This window comes from Notolepis coatsorum (assembly GCF_963971535.1).
Source record: "Notolepis coatsorum genome assembly, chromosome: 1".
In the NCBI taxonomy this organism is placed as follows: domain Eukaryota; kingdom Metazoa; phylum Chordata; class Actinopteri; order Aulopiformes; family Paralepididae; genus Notolepis; species Notolepis coatsorum.
This window is the reverse complement of record NC_140165.1, coordinates 181295211-181313878: the sequence shown is the minus strand read 5'-3', so window position 1 is coordinate 181313878 and position 18668 is coordinate 181295211. Positions and strand designations below refer to the sequence as shown.

The following is an 18668-nucleotide window of genomic DNA, read 5'->3' as shown; positions in this document are numbered from 1 at the left end:
GCAGCCAACACGGCTGTGATTTAATTCAAGGTGGATCGCTGTTGTCGTTTGAACAACTTCAGATTTCATGGGAACTACCAATCCCCCAAATCAAGAATGTTTAAGATGAATGAAGTAAGATTTTGATTATTTGAAATATGGCCTGTGTAGACTAAACTATGCACAGAATTATGTCAGTCTACAAGGTCCGGCAATGTAGACCTTGTAGACTCCACTACAGACCAATTATCAGTGAATGTTCATGCATTTTTAAGAAGGGCTACTTCCACAAAAAAACAAAGAACTCACCAAAACATCTCAGTAGCACCTTATCTAAATGTTCTATTTCATATATGGAGATTCATATTTATTTATGTATTGCATGCATTTCTACATTTTATTTCCTATTTTGTTTATTCATCCCAGTATCTTTCTTTCTTATGTGTGGAATTCTACAAGGCATTTACATTCACATTTACATTTAGTCATTTAGCTGACGCTTTTATCCAAAGTGACTTATAAGTTCTGTACGACAGGTCATCAGGAAGGATACAACTCTATCAGCTGAGTAACAATATTCATCAAAGTGTTGCGTGTTACAGTGTAGGTTAGTTTATTAGGACAAGTGCATGACAGTAAGGTTAGTTGGGGTTAGATTTTTTTAATTTTATTTCAGATAATGGTTGAAGAAGTGCGTCTTTAGTCGACGGCGAAAGATTGGACGGGATTCGGCTGTCCTAACTGGGGTGGGTAGTTCATTCCACCATTGTGGGGCAAGGACTGAGAATAGGCGTGTAGGTGGTGTATTATGTGTTTGAGGATGATATCCTTCAAACAGGCAATAGTGATGATATAATTTGGGCAGTGCTGAGCTGGGTTACTTTCCTCCAGTGTATTTGTCCCCCGGCCACACCCAATGGCCCCATGCACACACACACTCTGAAGTATAAAAAAAAAAAAAAAAAAAATTGAAAAAAAAATTAATATTTTTTTATTTATTTTTTTAAACTTCGATTTTTTTTTAAAAATGTTCGAAGCTTGTGCCATCGAACGAAGCTTCGAAGTATTTAAGACAGCCCTACTTGATATATCTACAAATAGCAGACGAATAACCGGTTGCCTCTGGATCAATGAATGTCTAATATTGAATAATATTATTAGCCATTTTATTTTTAACATCCCTAATTCCAACAGTCAAGAGGCTTGTTTCAAATTGATACATGAAAAACCCCACACACGCAACGTTTGTGAGTATAGGCTCTGCCGCTCTGGCCAGATCGATCAATGAAATACGTTGCGCGCTCAGCGCTGTGGAATGAAGGAAATGCGGATCGGATTTGGATGTTATTCTTTGGAGTTGTGTTACAAATGGAACAGTCTTTCCCCGCCGAACACAAGTTACTTAACGTTACACAGGTCGCACTATGCAGATGCTTAGCTTGCTAACGTTAAGATAGCAGTGTAATGCTTGATGAAAGCAGAGCGCTGTCTGTGTTCGCATCCTCTCAAGTGCCTGTAACACACAGCGGGCCCTGCCTCCCTCCCTCCTTGGAACAAACATTCCACCCAAAAACTGAATTTCAGTCCAGTTTCAATCTGAACTATTAACAGCGGAGCTGTTTTGTAATCTTCACTCGTCTGTCTCGCACACTGCAAGTAAATGATTTTTCCGGTTCGCACACACACATATTAGGGGCAAATACGAGGGAAATGCTCGCACTGTAGAGCATATATATAATTATATATAATTAGTAAACTGTCGGGGGCTTTTCTTGCCCCCCTTAACTGATTTTCGAGGGCATTTGGTAAATTTTCGAGGGAATTTTGCCCCAAGCCCCCGTTAATTTCAAACCCTGTCATCAGCTGTACAGTACCGGGCTAAATCAATTAGCTCATCCAGGGAGTTCGGTCTTTCTTTGGACGCCAACTCGTCTTTAAGAACGTCGCTGAGGCCTTGAAGGAATGCCCCTCTTAACGGAATGTCATTCCACCCGGAGCCCGCTGCTAGGATATGGAATTCAATGGAATATTCGTGCACGCTGCGGTTTGACGCCCATTCTAACGCAGGACCCTTGAGCAGACTCGACAGGTAAGCGATTTTAGATGCATCACTTTGGAAGGTGGGCTGTTGTCCGAATACTAGTGAACATTGAAAAATAAAGGCACAACATTTAGAGACGTCCCCGCCGTAGCGTTCTGGTGCGGGGACATGGGGCTCGCTGTACGGGGGCGCGACAGGTGGGGTAGGCTGGGCTGTGATGTATGCATCAAAACGGTTACATTGTTTGTCCCGCTCCGCAGAGCTGAGCGTGAGAGCGCAGAGTTGGGCAGTGGTCTCCTCTAGTGAACGAGAGTGTTGTTATTATTATTATTATATCACTTATCTCAGCACCGCCGCCACTGACTGAGTTCCCGCGGCCCTGCCAATCACCTTCTCCCCTTTCTGCCTGATGTGCGGCATATATAGAGGCCACAGAAGGAAGACCACAGCCGATGATTTGACGGCGTGTGTACAGTTCTTTGCACGTCTATCATGCAAATCACAGTGCAAATAGTTCCACAGGGCAAATCTCATGCACCAATAAAAGAACTAAAAAAACATCACTATAAGTTGGTGTCACGATCCCTCAGCCACCACTCAGTGTAGAGATACACAGCACGTTATCTGCTGCAGGGAATCCATCTAGATTAACGAGCTGATAAAGACGTCCACAGTTCTACACAGAGCCTCGCACCTCGTCAACTGGAATCACACGTCTGAAAATCAATACAGACTGCAGTTTGCTAGACGGATAGACGGAGTGGAATGGAAAATCAATGTGCGACACGGATCGATAAAGTTATTCAAAATGGCAGCGTTTCATCCACATACTTGGATCCTTTATGAGAACAGACGGAACTTAACCCTGCTTTGAAATGTAGTAACATCATTTAGCAGACATGATGTGCGGTGTTGTGCCAATTATTATTAAGATAAGATAAGATATTCCTTTATTGATCGCCATGGTGAAATCAGAGCATCATAGCAGCACGGGGGAGGGCAGGTACAGGTATAGGCAGGGTAATAGTAGAAAGACATAAATATAGGCAATACAATTTGATACGAATATAAAACAAATAGAAAAACGTCATACATTCCTAATAGTTTTCCAGTTCTGCAGCCGTTAGTTCTCCGGCTGCTGGCAGCAGTCCATTGCCCACGACTGTGGAGCCTAATGGCTGCTGACACAATGACTGGCCGAGGCGGTTAGTGGAGTGAATACCAGTGGTATTTACACTTTTCTTTTGCATCGCTTACATTGTCTTTAAATTGTTAACCTGATTTATGGTTCTCATTGTCAGCTAAATGATTTCCTAAGCACAATCTTACAGTCCATTATAATGTATGTACAGCCCTGTGCCACTCCATGTCCCTTGTATTCTGGACTCTTCAGATTTAAAACCCGATGCAGCTCGACTGGAGAGGAGCTCAGAGGACCAGCCCAGAACAGCAAAGTATGTTTGTGCGTTTGTCTTTTTTTCTCTGATCAGCTATGAGGGAAAGTTGTGCAGAAGAAAGTTGGTGTGTGTGCGCGTGTTTCGCATGGTTAACATTATTGGGCGAATGTTACAAATGTATAATTCATTCATCGTTTTGGTTCAGGGACACCAGTAGTAAAGGGGAGGGGAGAAACAGCCCAGTTCAGAGTGCACAGTTGTTAAGTTGCTCCGTCAGCCTGTCATCATGTCTTTACAAGCATCAACGTTTTATTAATCATCAAGCTCAATATTCAACTTTAAAGATCAAAGTGCTCTATAGATATTGAGCATCATTTTGTAAAATGTCTGGTGTAACTGGTAACTATGTTGTCATGAGTTCATTATTCATGGAAAATTCCATATCACCATGGCAACCCTACTGTGGATGTAAACTTTTTTTCTCAAATGATTACGCCATGTAAAATTTTTATCTATAGCACCTTTAACATTTCACTGTATGCCCCGTTTTGCATGTGACAAATAAACCTCTTGATTCTTGACATTGTGGTTTTTCCAATTTTGGTGAACAGAAATAAAGAGTGGTGTGTGTGTGTGTGTGTCAGTATGGAGTGGTGTGTGTGTGTGTGTGTGTGTGTGCGTGTGTGTGTGCGTGTCAGTACGGACCCATGAAGTTGTAGTTCCAGGAGACCTGACCGGGCACCATGAAGAAGCCAAGGAAGCGGTCAGAGAGCAGCATCTGCACCCTCTCGTAGTGGGAGGGCAGGTATCCCTTGGGGTTGTTGCCCTTGTCGGTGTTGGAGCGGCCCCACTCGAAGCCACTGGGGGTCAGCTTGTAGGCCGTCAGCGTACAGGAGCCGGGCGTGAAGCTGGACATGTCAAGAGGGAACATAGTTGATAAAGACCCAGTACAATGATGTCTAATTGACCCGTCTCAAACCCTGCCCTCTTTTCTTGATCCTCCAATCACAACTGTCGCTTACCTCGGACAAACTTGGTTTGTCCGAGGTAAGCGACAGTTGTGATTGGAGGATCAAGAAAAGGGGCAGGGTTTGAGACAGGTCCATTAAGTCATAATTGCAGAGTGTACATTTTCAGCTTGAGATGCATAATTTGATTTGTTATAAGTGTTCTAGGTCACCCTCTGAGCACAGCACACTCAGTAGGCTGAGGGGGTGTGGCCTTCTCTTCACTAGATACAGTATTGTGTGCAACAATATAAAAAAATTATACAGCTATACAACTCTCATTTAATACATTCAAATAATGTTTCTGTTCCATCTGATCAATGTTGGACCACTATGTTCCAAGTGTGGTTAATTGATTTGAACTTGACGATAATGGTTTTTGAATGTCCCTGCTCTTGTCTTGGCCAGTTACAACTTTACTAATTATGACCAATAACCCCATTTCCTCATTTGAGTGTGGATTTGCTGCGAGGCAGACTTTCTGTACCTGCAAGTGATGATGATGGTCTTCTCTCCGTCCCAGGCAGGGTTGTCCACCATGATCTTGGCGTGGGTGGTGACGTCCTGTGGGGACAGCTGCGGGGATTCGTTGGGCTGTGTGTGGATCCATCCCAGCGGCTCCATCTCCTGTTAGGGAGGAAAGAGAGGCGGGTGAGACACTGCTAGAAGAGGAAAGAGTGTAGAGAGGTGGGTGAGACACTGCTAGAAGAGAGGAGAGAGGTGGGTGAGGAACTGCTAGAAGAGGAAAGAGTGTAGAGAGGTGGGTGAGACACTGCTAGAAGAGAGGAGAGAGGTGGGTGAGGAACTGCTAGAAGAGGAAAGAGTGTAGAGAGGTGGGTGAGACACTGCTAGAAGAGGAAAGAGTGTAGAGAGGTGGGTGAGACACTGCTAGAAGAGGAAAGAGTGTAGAGAGGTGGGTGAGACACTGCTAGAAGAGGAAAGAGTGTAGAGAGGTGGGTGAGACACTGCTAGAAGAGGAAAGAGTGTAGAGAGGTGGGTGAGACACTGCTAGAAGAGGAAAGAGTGTAGAGAGGTGGGTGAGACACTGCTAGAAGAGGAAAGAGTGTAGAGAGGTGGGTGAGACACTGCTAGAAGAGGAAAGAGTGTAGAGAGGTGGGTGAGACACTGCTAGAAGAGAGGAGAGAGGTGGGTGAGGAACTGCTAGAAGAGGGAAGAGAGGAGAGGTGGGTGAGACACTGCTAGAAGAGGGAAGAGTGGAGAGGTGGGTGAGACACTGCTAGAAGAGAGGAGAGGTGGGTGAGGAACTGCTAGAAGAGGGAAGAGTGGAGAGAGGTGGGTGAGACACTGCTAGAAGAGAGGAGAGGTGGGTGAGGAACTGCTAGAAGAGGGAAGAGAGGAGAGGTGGGTGAGACACTGCTAGAAGAGGGAAGAGTGGAGAGAGGTGGGTGAGACACTGCTAGAAGAGAGGAGAGGTGGGTGAGGAACTGCTAGAAGAGGAAAGAGTGGAGAGAGATGGGTGAGACACTGCTAGAAGAGAGGAGAGGTGGGTGAGGAACTGCTAGAAGAGGAAAGAGTGGAGAGAGATGGGTGAGACACTGCTAGAAGATGGAAGAGAGGAGAGAGGAATATGAGGCACTGCTATGAAGAGAGGAGATAGGTAATAATAATACATTCAATTTGTAGTGCACTCTACATTTGGAAACCAAATCTCAGACTGCTACAGGGTAAAAACAGGCAATTAAAAACAGGCATAAAAACAAAACAATAAGTTCATACTCTATTTCATTAGCACTAAAAGTGAATTTTCTTTATTGTATCAGAAACTTCAGAATGTAGTATTTTGGTTTGCAAAAAAAGTATGCAGTCCTCAAGTTCAAGTTTAAAAATTGGCAATTTTGGGGGCGCCAGTTAAGAGGTTAAGAAAATAAGACACTAAATTACTATATTTCACATAGTGTAACTGGGAATTTATTTCTTGCATCTGAGACAGACACATCAGCATCTCCCTCTGGGACATGCATCAGCATTTGACCAGAGGGGTCAGAGCGCAGGGTGAGCTAAATGGTAAATGTACTGCATTCATATAACACTTTTATCCAAATCGCTTTGCAACTTATATCTCACATTTACCCATTCACTCACATTCACACATGGGCGGTGGCGGCGACGGCCTTGCAAGGTGCCAACCTGCTCATCGGGAGCAGAAGGGGTTAAGTGTCTTGCTCAAGGACACTGACACGCTGATGAGGAGCCATAATCGAAATGGGAACCAGGCGATTACCAGATGACCGTTTTACCTCTTGAGCCACTGTTGGTTCAGTGGCTTGCCCAAGCTGTTGTGAATCAGTGACCTTCTGGTTATGGGACAACCGCTGGCCGAAGTACTTCCGTGTGGGAAGTCCCTTACCTTGAGGTACTCGTGTCCAGGCAGCTGGTAGGGCAGGTGGACTGTCTGGTGTGTTCCCCACTGGGGCACCATGACAATACAGCGGATCTCCTTCACCTGGGGGTTATCTGGAGGGCTGGTGCCATACAGGTAGCCTGCGATCTGAAGAAAAACAGGAAAAACCTTTATTACCTACCAGGGCTAGAAATTGCGACCAAATTGGTTGCATATGCGACCGAAATTGTATCTGTGCAACCTCAAAATATAATTGGGAGCATTCGTGCAAGTGCAAATAATTGACCCCCCCCCCCTCTTGTTGACTCACACACACTGCTCGCAGTGCCCTCGTTGCCCCTCCCCCTCACAGACCCGTCTCATTCACACCGGATATAGCAAGCGTGCAGCTCCTCTTTTAACATCACTGAAGCAATAAACAATGGCCCAGGAAACTATTCACTTTAGTTTAATACACGAGGCGTTGTCTAATGTTATCTAGCTGGCTAGCTACTGATCGCTCATAACATCATTGGCGTTAGTTTTTGCAGCTGTGGCTAACGTTAGCTAGCTGTTGTGCTCACGGAGGAGACAAAACTGGGAACGAGGTTACAATGAATGGAGTGGAGCTAACTAACTGTACAAATCGATGTGATTGGCTGAGACTGTATTTAGTGAGGTTGGCTGCCTGGCTGTTGTGGATTCGGGTAGCCAGCTAGCAGCTAACATCAACGTCAACACTGAGCTAGTTTGCCGACAGCAATGTAACAAACAATATGGTCCGTGCGGAACCATTATCCCCAATACATAGTTCTGTGTGTGAATTATGTTGAGCCACCACAAAAGATGAATCCAAAGTTGAATCCAGTAAGAATAGTACTGGGCTATATAACACATCTTTGCAAGTAGATTACATTAGCAAAATTCCCTTTTGACATGTAGCCTTCATAATCATGAAAGTTTATTTTCACGTATTTTATATTCTGTACTTAGTTTGAAAGTGGTCAGACAGTTCCCTCTGTGTCTAATACAGACAGTCTTCACACATTCATAAATAACACTTACAGAAAAGCTTATTGTGCACTGTAATAAGTTTTGTTCAATGGGGGATTTTGTTATGTACCGAATACTGTGAAACCGTGGTATTTTTTACCAAGGTTATCGTACCCTCAAAATGTCATACCGGCACATGCCTAGTCTACACTATAGGCTACACTACTAGATCTACACTATACTATAGTTTAAGGCTACTTTCACGGTTTTACTGCATTACAGTATTGTGCCTTTATTTTTTTTTATCAATAAAAAATATATTACATATTTATTACATGGCATTTTCACATTCGCCGAAATGCTTGCTTGTGATTGGTCAATAGCCCCCCGACTGCGGTCATTATTTTTCAATAATGACCGCAGATTTTTCAATAATGACCGCAGAGCGCAGCTGTTCGCAATCAAGCCCACTGACACACTGTTTCAGTGCAATTAGACACTGCCGTGCCGGCGATGACAGGGGGCGGAGCGACGAGCGGAGGCAGAACACAGAGGCTGCCCGCGATAATAATAATCACTTTATTTGGGCTGACAGAGCCACAGAACTGCGATTTGTCAAATGAATTAGGTATATTGTTAGTAAGTTAGCCATGTAATAAGCGGGATAATGTATAGCGCTGCACAGCTGCACTGACAGCGGAGCCAGAGGCTGCCCGCGATAATAATAATCACTTTATTTGGGCTGACAGAGCCACAGAACAACTGCGATTTGTCAAATGAATTAGGTATATTGTTAGTAAGTTAGCCATGTAATAAGCGGGATAATGTATAGCCTACTCGGTCATTGTCGCAAAATAATTGACCTTCACTACGTTTAAAACACCTCGGCGCGGCGCCTCGGTATTTTAAACTCCGTGTCGGTCAATTATTTTGCGACAATGACCTCGTAGGCATACATTATCCCTTACATATTGTTGGTGCTCCTTACATTTTGGTGGGTGCTCGTACATTTTTGCTGGTGCTCCCAACTTTTTGACACACCTATGATGTTTTCGATCAGAATTGACCGCCATAGGAAATTAATGGGTATGAGTATATTATGTTCATCCTGCAGATGGAAAACATCTCCACACTGACACACTCTCTCTCCCTCTCACACACACGTACATTTCTTGAGCTTATGTCCCCCCACACCTTCCAGACAAAACAATTTACTCATTTACTAAGTTACGGAACCTCTCACTTTCTCGCGCTGCAATGATATAAATGTATCATATCTTCTCACAGGTGCAAGCTCTGTGCCCCTCAAGAAAGAAAAACCTCCCACTTTCTTGCGCTAAATGCCCCTATCATGCATATATATTTGTGCCTTGCTCTCATTTGACTCATTGACACAATGAGTAGGCGACTGATCAGGCGACTTTCTGTCAGAGAGGCTCTGGACCTCATTCTTGAACCAGATGAAGAAATTGAACCAGAGATAGAGGATGTCTCAGAATATTCATTATATTTATCACAGTGAATGCTGAACTTGATGGGCCCACCGGTGGGTCCATATACTGTAGTTGAAAGTACACAATGAAAAACAGGCGGCCAGCGATCGATATCGGCTGATATTCAGTAGAAATATGAGATCGGTGAATTCCGATAATGCTTTATTTTCGCCGATCGTGAAAACCGATCGATGACACGGAAAACATGATCCAATTCTCTGCAGAGTTCTCACTCGCTCACAGCCACTCTGCTGCTGCACGTCTTGCCCCTCCTCCTCCTTCTCCCCCTCCCAGACCCATCTCATGTCAACAAACAAACCTTTCGGCAAGAGTCGAGTGCATGAGCACCGCAGAGCTCCTCTTTCAACATAACTGAAGCATTTAAACAAAATGGCCCAGTCATCTATTCACTTTTGTTTAAAACATGAGGCGTTGTGCCGGTTAGGTGGCCGAGCGGAGATTGCGTTCGTCACCAACCCCGGAGCTGTGAGCTGGATTCGCCTGTTCGAATCCAGCTCACAGCTCCGGGGTTGTCACCAGCTTGGCTGGCCGTCTGCACTGATACAATTGGCTGTATTAGAGGGTGGGAGAAGCTGGCGGGGTGGGTCCGGGTCGTTGTAAACAGCGACTCCTACAGTTCGGTCGGGGCGCCTGCTAAGCGCGGATAGGACGTGAGGGGGATAGTGTGGTCCTCCCACACGCTACGCCCTCTCGATGAGAATCCGCGCTGCCAGGTGAAAAGAAGCGGTGATTGGCTGGACGTGTGTCGGAGGAAGCACGTGGTAGCCTCCACTCTCCCAGATGATCTGACTGTGGGGGGTAAGTGCGCAGCGACCAGGAAGGGACTGGGAATTGGCATACGACTAACATTGGGATGGGAGAAAATCGGAGGAAAATTGAGGGGAAAAAAGATCAATTAAAAAAAAAAAAAAAAAAAAATGAGGCGTTGTCTAATGTTATCTCGCTACTGATAGCTCCTGCTATCAACGTGACAGTTTGGCATTCGTTTTCGCAAGCGCTGGCTAGCGTTGGCTAACTAGCTATCGCTCGTGAGCTAACGTTAGCTACCGAGCTAGCGTTACTGTTTAAACAAAACTACAGTCAACTATTCACTTTAGTTTAATACATGAGGCGTTGTCTAACTGGCTAGCTACTGATAGCTCCTGATATCAACAAATGCGCATTTCAGTTTAACACTTTGGTTGCCTTGGGTTAAATTCATGATATACCATAGGTTGCCGGCTCTATTTGTCTATGGAGAAGTACCCCTTCTTTGCATGGCTATAACTTTTTAAATTCTATTGCTACATTGCCATTATTAGAGCCCATTCAAAGTCCTATATGTATTGTTCATTGTGTAGCAACGTTACACTTTTTCATTCACATATTCATAGTAAAGTATGGTCTAATGTATAAGTATGTTTTCATCTCTTTCTGCAGCTTTCTCCAGAACGTGATCTATAGCCCCAAATGCATTATATTGATGATGCAATACAGTTTTATGGCAATCAGCGCGATATAAAAAATTCCAACTAGACGTACTTCTAGAAGTTACTACACGTCATCTGATGTTGACCGGATGGGCTAGGGGGCGTTTATAATTCCGTGGGCAGCGTTATACCAATCATCTAATGTGGGTAAAATGTTGATAATAGCAGTTAGTATCGAAGACGGTAACGTTACACGCTAAAACTCACCCCAGTCTCCGCGCGCCGTTGGGCGATCATCGTAGAGTAGAAATCTTATCATTATGGGATGTAGATTTACCCGGTCCATCTCCAGCTTGTATAATGGTATATACGTCCAAATCATGTTGTTTATCGAGTTATTGGCAATCGATCACTGTGTATTGTGACGAGCTAGAATGCCGGGACCTATAGCGAGTGCCCGGAAGTAATACGGACGTCCAGCACAACCTCTATGCCACTTCCTGTTTAAGCGATTGCGCCGATCGGCCACTCCTGAACCGCCAGAGAGCTCAGTGGGTCCTCCTGGTGGATCTCAGGCCAGCGGAGGGGACATATGAATCCGATCGCAGATTGTTGAAATATTGATATAAGGACGCTGTAAAGCGTCCTCCGGCAACTTGAGCATGGCCGGCAATGACGTCTAAACACGTTTCCTGGCAGCCAAAGTGTTAAGAATGATAGGGATGCACCAGCATGAGACCTCTGTTCACTAACGTTAGTGAGCTAAATAGTTAACTTTATTTTAATACATGATGCATTGTCTAACGTCATCTAGCCGGCTAGCAGTAGCTACAGATAGCTCCTGATATCAATGTCTTATAACATAATTGACATTATTCGTTTTTGCAGCTGAACATTGGCTAATTAGCTATCATGCTTCATAACACGTTTCACACCCTGTTGAACTATCGCTCTGACTGGGGACGCTGAGGGCAATGCTGAATGTGATTTGACCAAAGCAGAGTATACACACAGACAGTGGAGCTGTTTGCAGATAGCGAGCATTTTGACTTGTTGCGTGGTGGCGATGTCTCGCAGACAATACAACTACAAGTATAATTATAATTATATAATATATATATATATTTTATATATAAAATAAAAAATAAAGTACATTTTTTATTTTATTTTATAAAACCAAAAACGATCGGTATCGGCCGATATGGCTCAGACGATCGGTGATCGGTATCGGTGGCAAAAAACGTGATCGGGGCATCCCTACATCCCATACATCATTGGGATGGGAGGAATCTCAGGTACAACACTAACTAAAGGATTTCCATCTCCAGTAAACACAGCCTACATGGCAAGCATTTTTATAATATACAGTAAACACTATCTTTGAACCTACTGCTATATTATAACATGAAATTCACTCCTAGTGTCATTCTGTCTGCCACCCCTTGATTCTACTTGCTTTGACTGTTCAAATGAGATGTCAACCATCAAAATTGGATAAGGGGTTCCAGAGATATCACTGTGCAAAACACACCGGCCAATTTTGACCGAAAATAGTATGTGAAGGGGGGTATGACCGAATGCATTCTGTGCCACGCAGTTTGCCCATCTTATACCACCACTCTCTGCCAGTGCTGTAAGCCTATGGAGTCGCTCACCTTCTTTGCAGGGCTATAACTTTTTAAATATTATAGCTATATCGACATTACTATGGCCCATAGTCAGAGCGCCACATCCGGTTTAGAGTGGAGTGCAACTCGCCCGGAATCCACCAGGGGGCGGTATTGAGGCGTTGAAATATCAGACAGGGTCCAGCTGGCTCCCGGAGCCTTCCTGGATGAATTATGAATGCCAATAGCGAATAAAGGAAATAACGATCATAAAAACTAGTAAACTCGTTGTTGGCGTTATTAGATTGGCGGGCAATAACGAGTAAATACATTTCTTTTTTGTATCTCTCTTTCTCAGATTTCTCTCTGTTTTCTCCCCGTCCCAATTTAGTCGTTGTGCCAATTCCCCCCCCCCCCCCCCCTACCTGGTTGTTGTGCGCATGTTATCCTACTGGTCGGTACAAGGGAACACTGAAGTATCCGCATGCTTCCTCCGACACGTGCGGCGACAGCCAGTGGCTCTCTTCTCACCTGGCAGCAAGGGCTCTCATTGGTGAAGTGTAACGCGTGGGAGGTCACGCTGCCTTCCTCAAGTCCTGCCTCCGCTGAGCAAGCGCCCAGACCTGACCTGTAGGCGTCGCTGTCCACAACGCCAGTTTCCCACCCACGGCTTCCCTCCCCCTAATCCAGCCCAACAAGTTAGTATAGCGATCAGCCCAAGCCAAGGCAATGCTGACTCCGGGAGTCGCGACCGCAGCCTCTTGCATTGGTGACAAGGAACACATTCCATTAGGAACACCTTCATTACCTACACTGGCACACATTAAATTAGGAACACCTTTATTACGGTACCGGCACACATTCCATTAGGAACACCTTCATTACCTACACTGGCACACATTAAATTAGGAACACCTTCATTACCTACACTGGCACACATTAAATTAGGAACACCTTCATTACCTACACTGGCACACATTAAATTAGGAACACCTTCATTACCTACACTGGCACACATTAAATTAGGAACACCTTCATTACCTACACTGGCACACATTAAATTAGGAACACCTTCATTACCTACACTGGCACACATTAAATTAGGAACACCTTCATTACCTACACTGGCACACATTAAATTAGGAACACCTTCATTACCTACACTGGCACACATTAAATTAGGAACACCTTCATTACCTACACTGGCACACATTAAATTAGGAACACCTTCATTACCTACACTGGCACACATTAAATTAGGAACACCTTCATTACCTACACTGGCACACATTAAATTAGGACCACCTTCATTACCTACACTGGCACACATTAAATTAGGAACACCTTCATTACCTACACTGGCACACATTAAATTAGGAACACCTTCATTACCTACACTGGCACACATTAAATTAGGAACACCTTCATTACCTACACTGGCACACATTAAATTAGGAACACCTTTATTACGGTACCGGCACACATTCCATTAGGGACTCCATTTTCACACCATTTTCCTCCAGGTGGCATGTTTTTGCAGGACGTACCAGTAACAAAGAAGATGTTGGTAATCTCTAGTTGAGGTTAGGGTTAGGTGTGAGGTCTATAAGGGTTAGGTGTGAGGTCTATAAGGGTTAGGCGTGAGGTCTATAAGGGTTAGGTGTGAGGTCTATAAGGGTTAGGCGTGAGGTCTATAAGGGTTAGGTGTGAGGTCTATAAGGGTTAGGTGTGAGGTCTATAAGGGTTAGGCGTGAGGTCTATAAGGGTTAGGCGTGAGGTCTATAAGGGTTAGGTGTGAGGTCTATAAGGGTTAGGTGTGAGGTCTATAAGGGTTAGGCGTGAGGTCTATAAGGGTTAGGTGTGAGGTCTATAAGGGTTAGGTGTGAGGTCTATAAGGGTTAGGCGTGAGGTCTATAAGGGTTAGGTGTGAGGTCTATAAGGGTTAGGTGTGAGGTCTATAAGGGTTAGGTGTGAGGTCTATAAGGGTTAGGTGTGAGGTCTATAAGGGTTAGGTGTGAGGTCTATAAGGGTTAGGCGTGAGGTCTATAAGGGTTAGGTGTGAGGTCTATAAGGGTTAGGTGTGAGGTCTATAAGGGTTAGGCGTGAGGTCTATAAGGGTTAGGTGTGAGGTCTATAAGGGTTAGGTGTGAGGTCTATAAGGGTTAGGTGTGAGGTCTATAAGGGTTAGGTGTGAGGTCTATAAGGGTTAGGTGTGAGGTCTATAAGGGTTAGGTGTGAGGTCTATAAGGGTTAGGTGTGAGGTCTATAAGGGTTAGGCGTGAGGTCTATAAGGGTTAGGTGTGAGGTCTATAAGGGTTAGGTGTGAGGTCTATAAGGGTTAGGCGTGAGGTCTATAAGGGTTAGGTGTGAGGTCTATAAGGGTTAGGTGTGAGGTCTATAAGGGTTAGGCGTGAGGTCTATAAGGGTTAGGTGTGAGGTCTATAAGGGTTAGGCGTGAGGTCTATAAGGGTTAGGTGTGAGGTCTATAAGGGTTAGGTGTGAGGTCTATAAGGGTTAGGTGTGAGGTCTATAAGGGTTAGGTGTGAGGTCTATACGGGTTAGGTGTATAAACAGCTGCACACATTATAATAGTGAGGACATGTGGACACAGAAACCCTGGGTCAGATTCAGGCCTACCTGCGCTCGCAGATCAGAGATGCAGATGAACTTCTTGAGGACATTCTTGGGGAGGATGTAGGTGTAGCCCGTCTCCTTGATGTCATCAGATGACACGTAGATGTGGTTGGTCCTCAGGTGCAGGTTGGCAGCAGAGATGGCCCTGGAGAATGGGGAACACGGGACAATCAAGTTGACAGAGATGTGATACAGGGTTTGGTTCCCACCCGATAGGGTGACATCACCACCAACGTTCTAGAAGGTTCTATGTTCTAGAATGCTCCATTATGACAAATACGATGGTTCAATGACTCTCTAAATCCAATCAATATTAAACGTTCATATAATACAATAACCTAAATATATATAGCTTTGGCTCTTACAATAACAATTTGGAACTATGTCGTCATCGGGCGATTATCACATTACTATTAGCCAAAAAGATTGGCTATAAAAATACTGAAGCAAACGGAGTCTTCCCAGTGTACCTGACCCTCCACTCTGTTTTGGAGGAGAATGTCTGCGTCTCGTAGTTAGAGGTGGTGGAGGTGATGATCTCGTCACCATGCTTGTTGACCGTGCGTGTCTGCGTGGCCGTCAGCTGCGACTGCTCCTTGGTCTGCTTCTCGATCTCAGCAATCTGCTGCCTCTGCTGTGATGGCGCAGAGATCTCCATGCCCAGGATGATGTCACGGATCTCAGACTGAGTCAGAGAGGCCACATTTACACTGGTGGGAAGAGAGAGAGAGGGAGGGAGGTTACTGACTGGGAGAAGGGTCAGGAGATAGACTAGAAGCAGACTAGATTCTATCAGACTAGAAGGAGGGCGAGGAGGTATCAGACTAGAAGCAGACTAGATTCTATCAGACTAGAAGGAGGGCGAGGAGATATCAGACTAGGAGCAGGGTCAGGAGGTATCAGACTAGGAGGGTCAGGAGGTATCAGACTAGGAGCAGGGCCAGGAGGTATCAGACTAGGAGCAGGGTCAGGAGGTATCAGACTAGGAGCAGGGTCAGGAGGTATCAGACTAGGAGGGCCAGGAGGTATCAGACTAGGAGCAGGGTCAGGAGGTATCAGACTAGGAGCAGGGTCAGGAGGTATCAGACTAGGAGGGTCAGGAGGTACCAGACTAGGAGGGTCAGGAGGTATCAGACTAGGAGCAGGGTCAGGAGGTATCAGACTAGGAGCAGGGTCAGGAGGTATCAGACTAGGAGCAGGGCCAGGAGGTATCAGACTAGGAGCAGGGCCAGGAGGTATCAGACTAGGAGCAGGGTCAGGAGGTATCAGACTAGGAGCAGGGTCAGGAGGTATCAGACTAGGAGGGTCAGGAGGTATCAGACTAGGAGGGTCAGGAGGTATCAGACTAGCAGGGTCAGGAGGTATCAGACTAGGAGCAGGGCCAGGAGGTATCAGACTAGGAGCAGGGCCAGGAGGTATCAGACTAGGAGCAGGGCCAGGTGGTATCAGACTAGGAGGGTCAGGAGGTATCAGACTAGGAGCAGGGCCAGGAGGTATCAGACTAGGAGGGTCAGGAGGTATCAGACTAGGAGGGTCAGGAGGTATCAGACTAGGAGCAGGGCCAGGAGGTATCAGACTAGGAGGGCCAGGAGGTATCAGACTAGGAGGGTCAGGAGGTATCAGACTAGGAGCAGGGCCAGGAGGTATCAGACTAGGAGGGTCAGGAGGTATCAGACTAGGAGCAGGGCCAGGAGGTATCAGACTAGGAGGGTCAGGAGGTGTCAGACTAGGAGGGTCAGGAGGTGTCAGACTAGGAGCAGGGCCAGGAGGTATCAGACTAGGAGGGTCAGGAGGTGTCAGACTAGGAGCAGGGCCAGGAGGTATCAGACTAGGAGGGTCAGGAGGTGTCAGACTAGGAGCAGGGTCAGGAGGTATCAGACTAGGAGCAGGGCCAGGAGGTATCAGACTAGGAGCAGGGTCAGGAGGTATCAGACTAGGAGCAGGGTCAGGAGGTATCAGACTAGGAGGGTCAGGAGGTATCAGACTAGGAGCAGGGTCAGGAGGTATCAGACTAGGAGCAGGGCCAGGAGGTATCAGACTAGGAGGGTCAGGAGGTATCAGACTAGGAGGGTCAGGAGGTATCAGACTAGGAGCAGGGCCAGGAGGTATCAGACTAGGAGCAGGGCCAGGAGGTATCAGACTAGGAGGGTCAGGAGGTATCAGACTAGGAGCAGGGCCAGGAGGTATCAGACTAGGAGGGTCAGGAGGTATCAGACTAGGAGGGCCAGGAGGTATCAGACTAGGAGCAGGGCCAGGAGGTATCAGACTAGGAGGGCCAGGAGGTATCAGACTAGGAGGGTCAGGAGGTATCAGACTAGGAGGGTCAGGAGGTATCAGACTAGGAGCAGGGTCAGGAGGTATCAGACTAGGAGGGTCAGGAGGTATCAGACTAGGAGCAGGGCCAGGAGGTATCAGACTAGGAGGGTCAGGAGGTATCAGACTAGGAGCAGGGTCAGGAGGTATCAGACTAGGAGCAGGGCCAGGAGGTATCAGACTAGGAGCAGGGTCAGGAGGTATCAGACTAGGAGCAGGGTCAGGAGGTATCAGACTAGGAGGGTCAGGAGGTATCAGACTAGGAGCAGGGCCAGGAGGTATCAGACTAGGAGCAGGGCCAGGAGGTATCAGACTAGGAGGGTCAGGAGGTATCAGACTAGGAGCAGGGCCAGGTGGTATCAGACTAGGAGCAGGGCCAGGAGGTATCAGACTAGGAGCAGGGTCAGGAGGTATCAGACTAGGAGCAGGGCCAGGAGGTATCAGACTAGGAGGGTCAGGAGGTATCAGACTAGGAGCAGGGTCAGGAGGTATCAGACTAGGAGCAGGGCCAGGAGGTATCAGACTAGGAGCAGGGCCAGGAGGTATCAGACTAGGAGCAGGGTCAGGAGGTATCAGACTAGGAGCAGGGCCAGGAGGTATCAGACTAGGAGGGTCAGGAGGTATCAGACTAGGAGCAGGGCCAGGAGGTATCAGACTAGGAGGGTCAGGAGGTATCAGACTAGGAGCAGGGCCAGGTGGTATCAGACTAGGAGCAGGGTCAGGAGGTATCAGACTAGGAGGGTCAGGAGGTATCAGACTAGGAGCAGGGCCAGGAGGTATCAGACTAGGAGCAGGGCCAGGTGGTATCAGACTAGGAGCAGGGTCAGGAGGTATCAGACTAGGAGCAGGGCCAGGTGGTATCAGACTAGGAGCAGGGCCAGGAGGTATCAGACTAGGAGGGTCAGGAGGTATCAGACTAGGAGCAGGGCCAGGAGGTATCAGACTAGGAGGGTCAGGAGGTATCAGACTAGGAGCAGGGCCAGGAGGTATCAGACTAGGAGCAGGGCCAGGAGGTATCAGACTAGGAGCAGGGTCAGGAGGTATCAGACTAGGAGCAGGGCCAGGAGGTATCAGACTAGGAGCAGGGTCAGGAGGTATCAGACTAGGAGCAGGGTCAGGAGGTATCAGACTAGGAGCAGGGTCAGGAGGTATCAGACTAGGAGCAGGGTCAGGAGGTATCAGACTAGGAGCAGGGCCAGGAGGTATCAGACTAGGAGCAGGGCCAGGAGGTATCAGACTAGGAGCAGGGCCAGGAGGTATCAGACTAGGAGGGCCAGGAGGTATCAGACTAGGAGCAGGGCCAGGAGGTATCAGACTAGGAGCAGGGCCAGGAGGTATCAGACTAGGAGCAGGGCCAGGAGGTATCAGACTAGGAGCAGGGTCAGGAGGTATCAGACTAGGAGCAGGGTCAGGAGGTATCAGACTAGGAGCAG

The 18668-nt window shown here is 46.6% G+C and overlaps 1 protein-coding gene across 1 annotated transcript in view; it reads right to left on the bottom strand.

Annotated features, from left to right (window-relative positions):
* prpf8 (pre-mRNA processing factor 8) overlaps positions 1-18668 on the bottom strand; it is a 147858-nt gene that overhangs the window by 4946 nt on the left and 124244 nt on the right. The window contains exons 38-42 of the mRNA XM_084328371.1: positions 15393-15632; positions 14926-15067; positions 6793-6933; positions 4912-5051; positions 4123-4325 (exon numbers count right to left, since the gene is read on the bottom strand). Coding sequence (XP_084184497.1) covers positions 4123-4325; positions 4912-5051; positions 6793-6933; positions 14926-15067; positions 15393-15632 — 866 coding nt within the window. The remainder of the gene's footprint in view (positions 1-4122; positions 4326-4911; positions 5052-6792; positions 6934-14925; positions 15068-15392; positions 15633-18668) is intronic.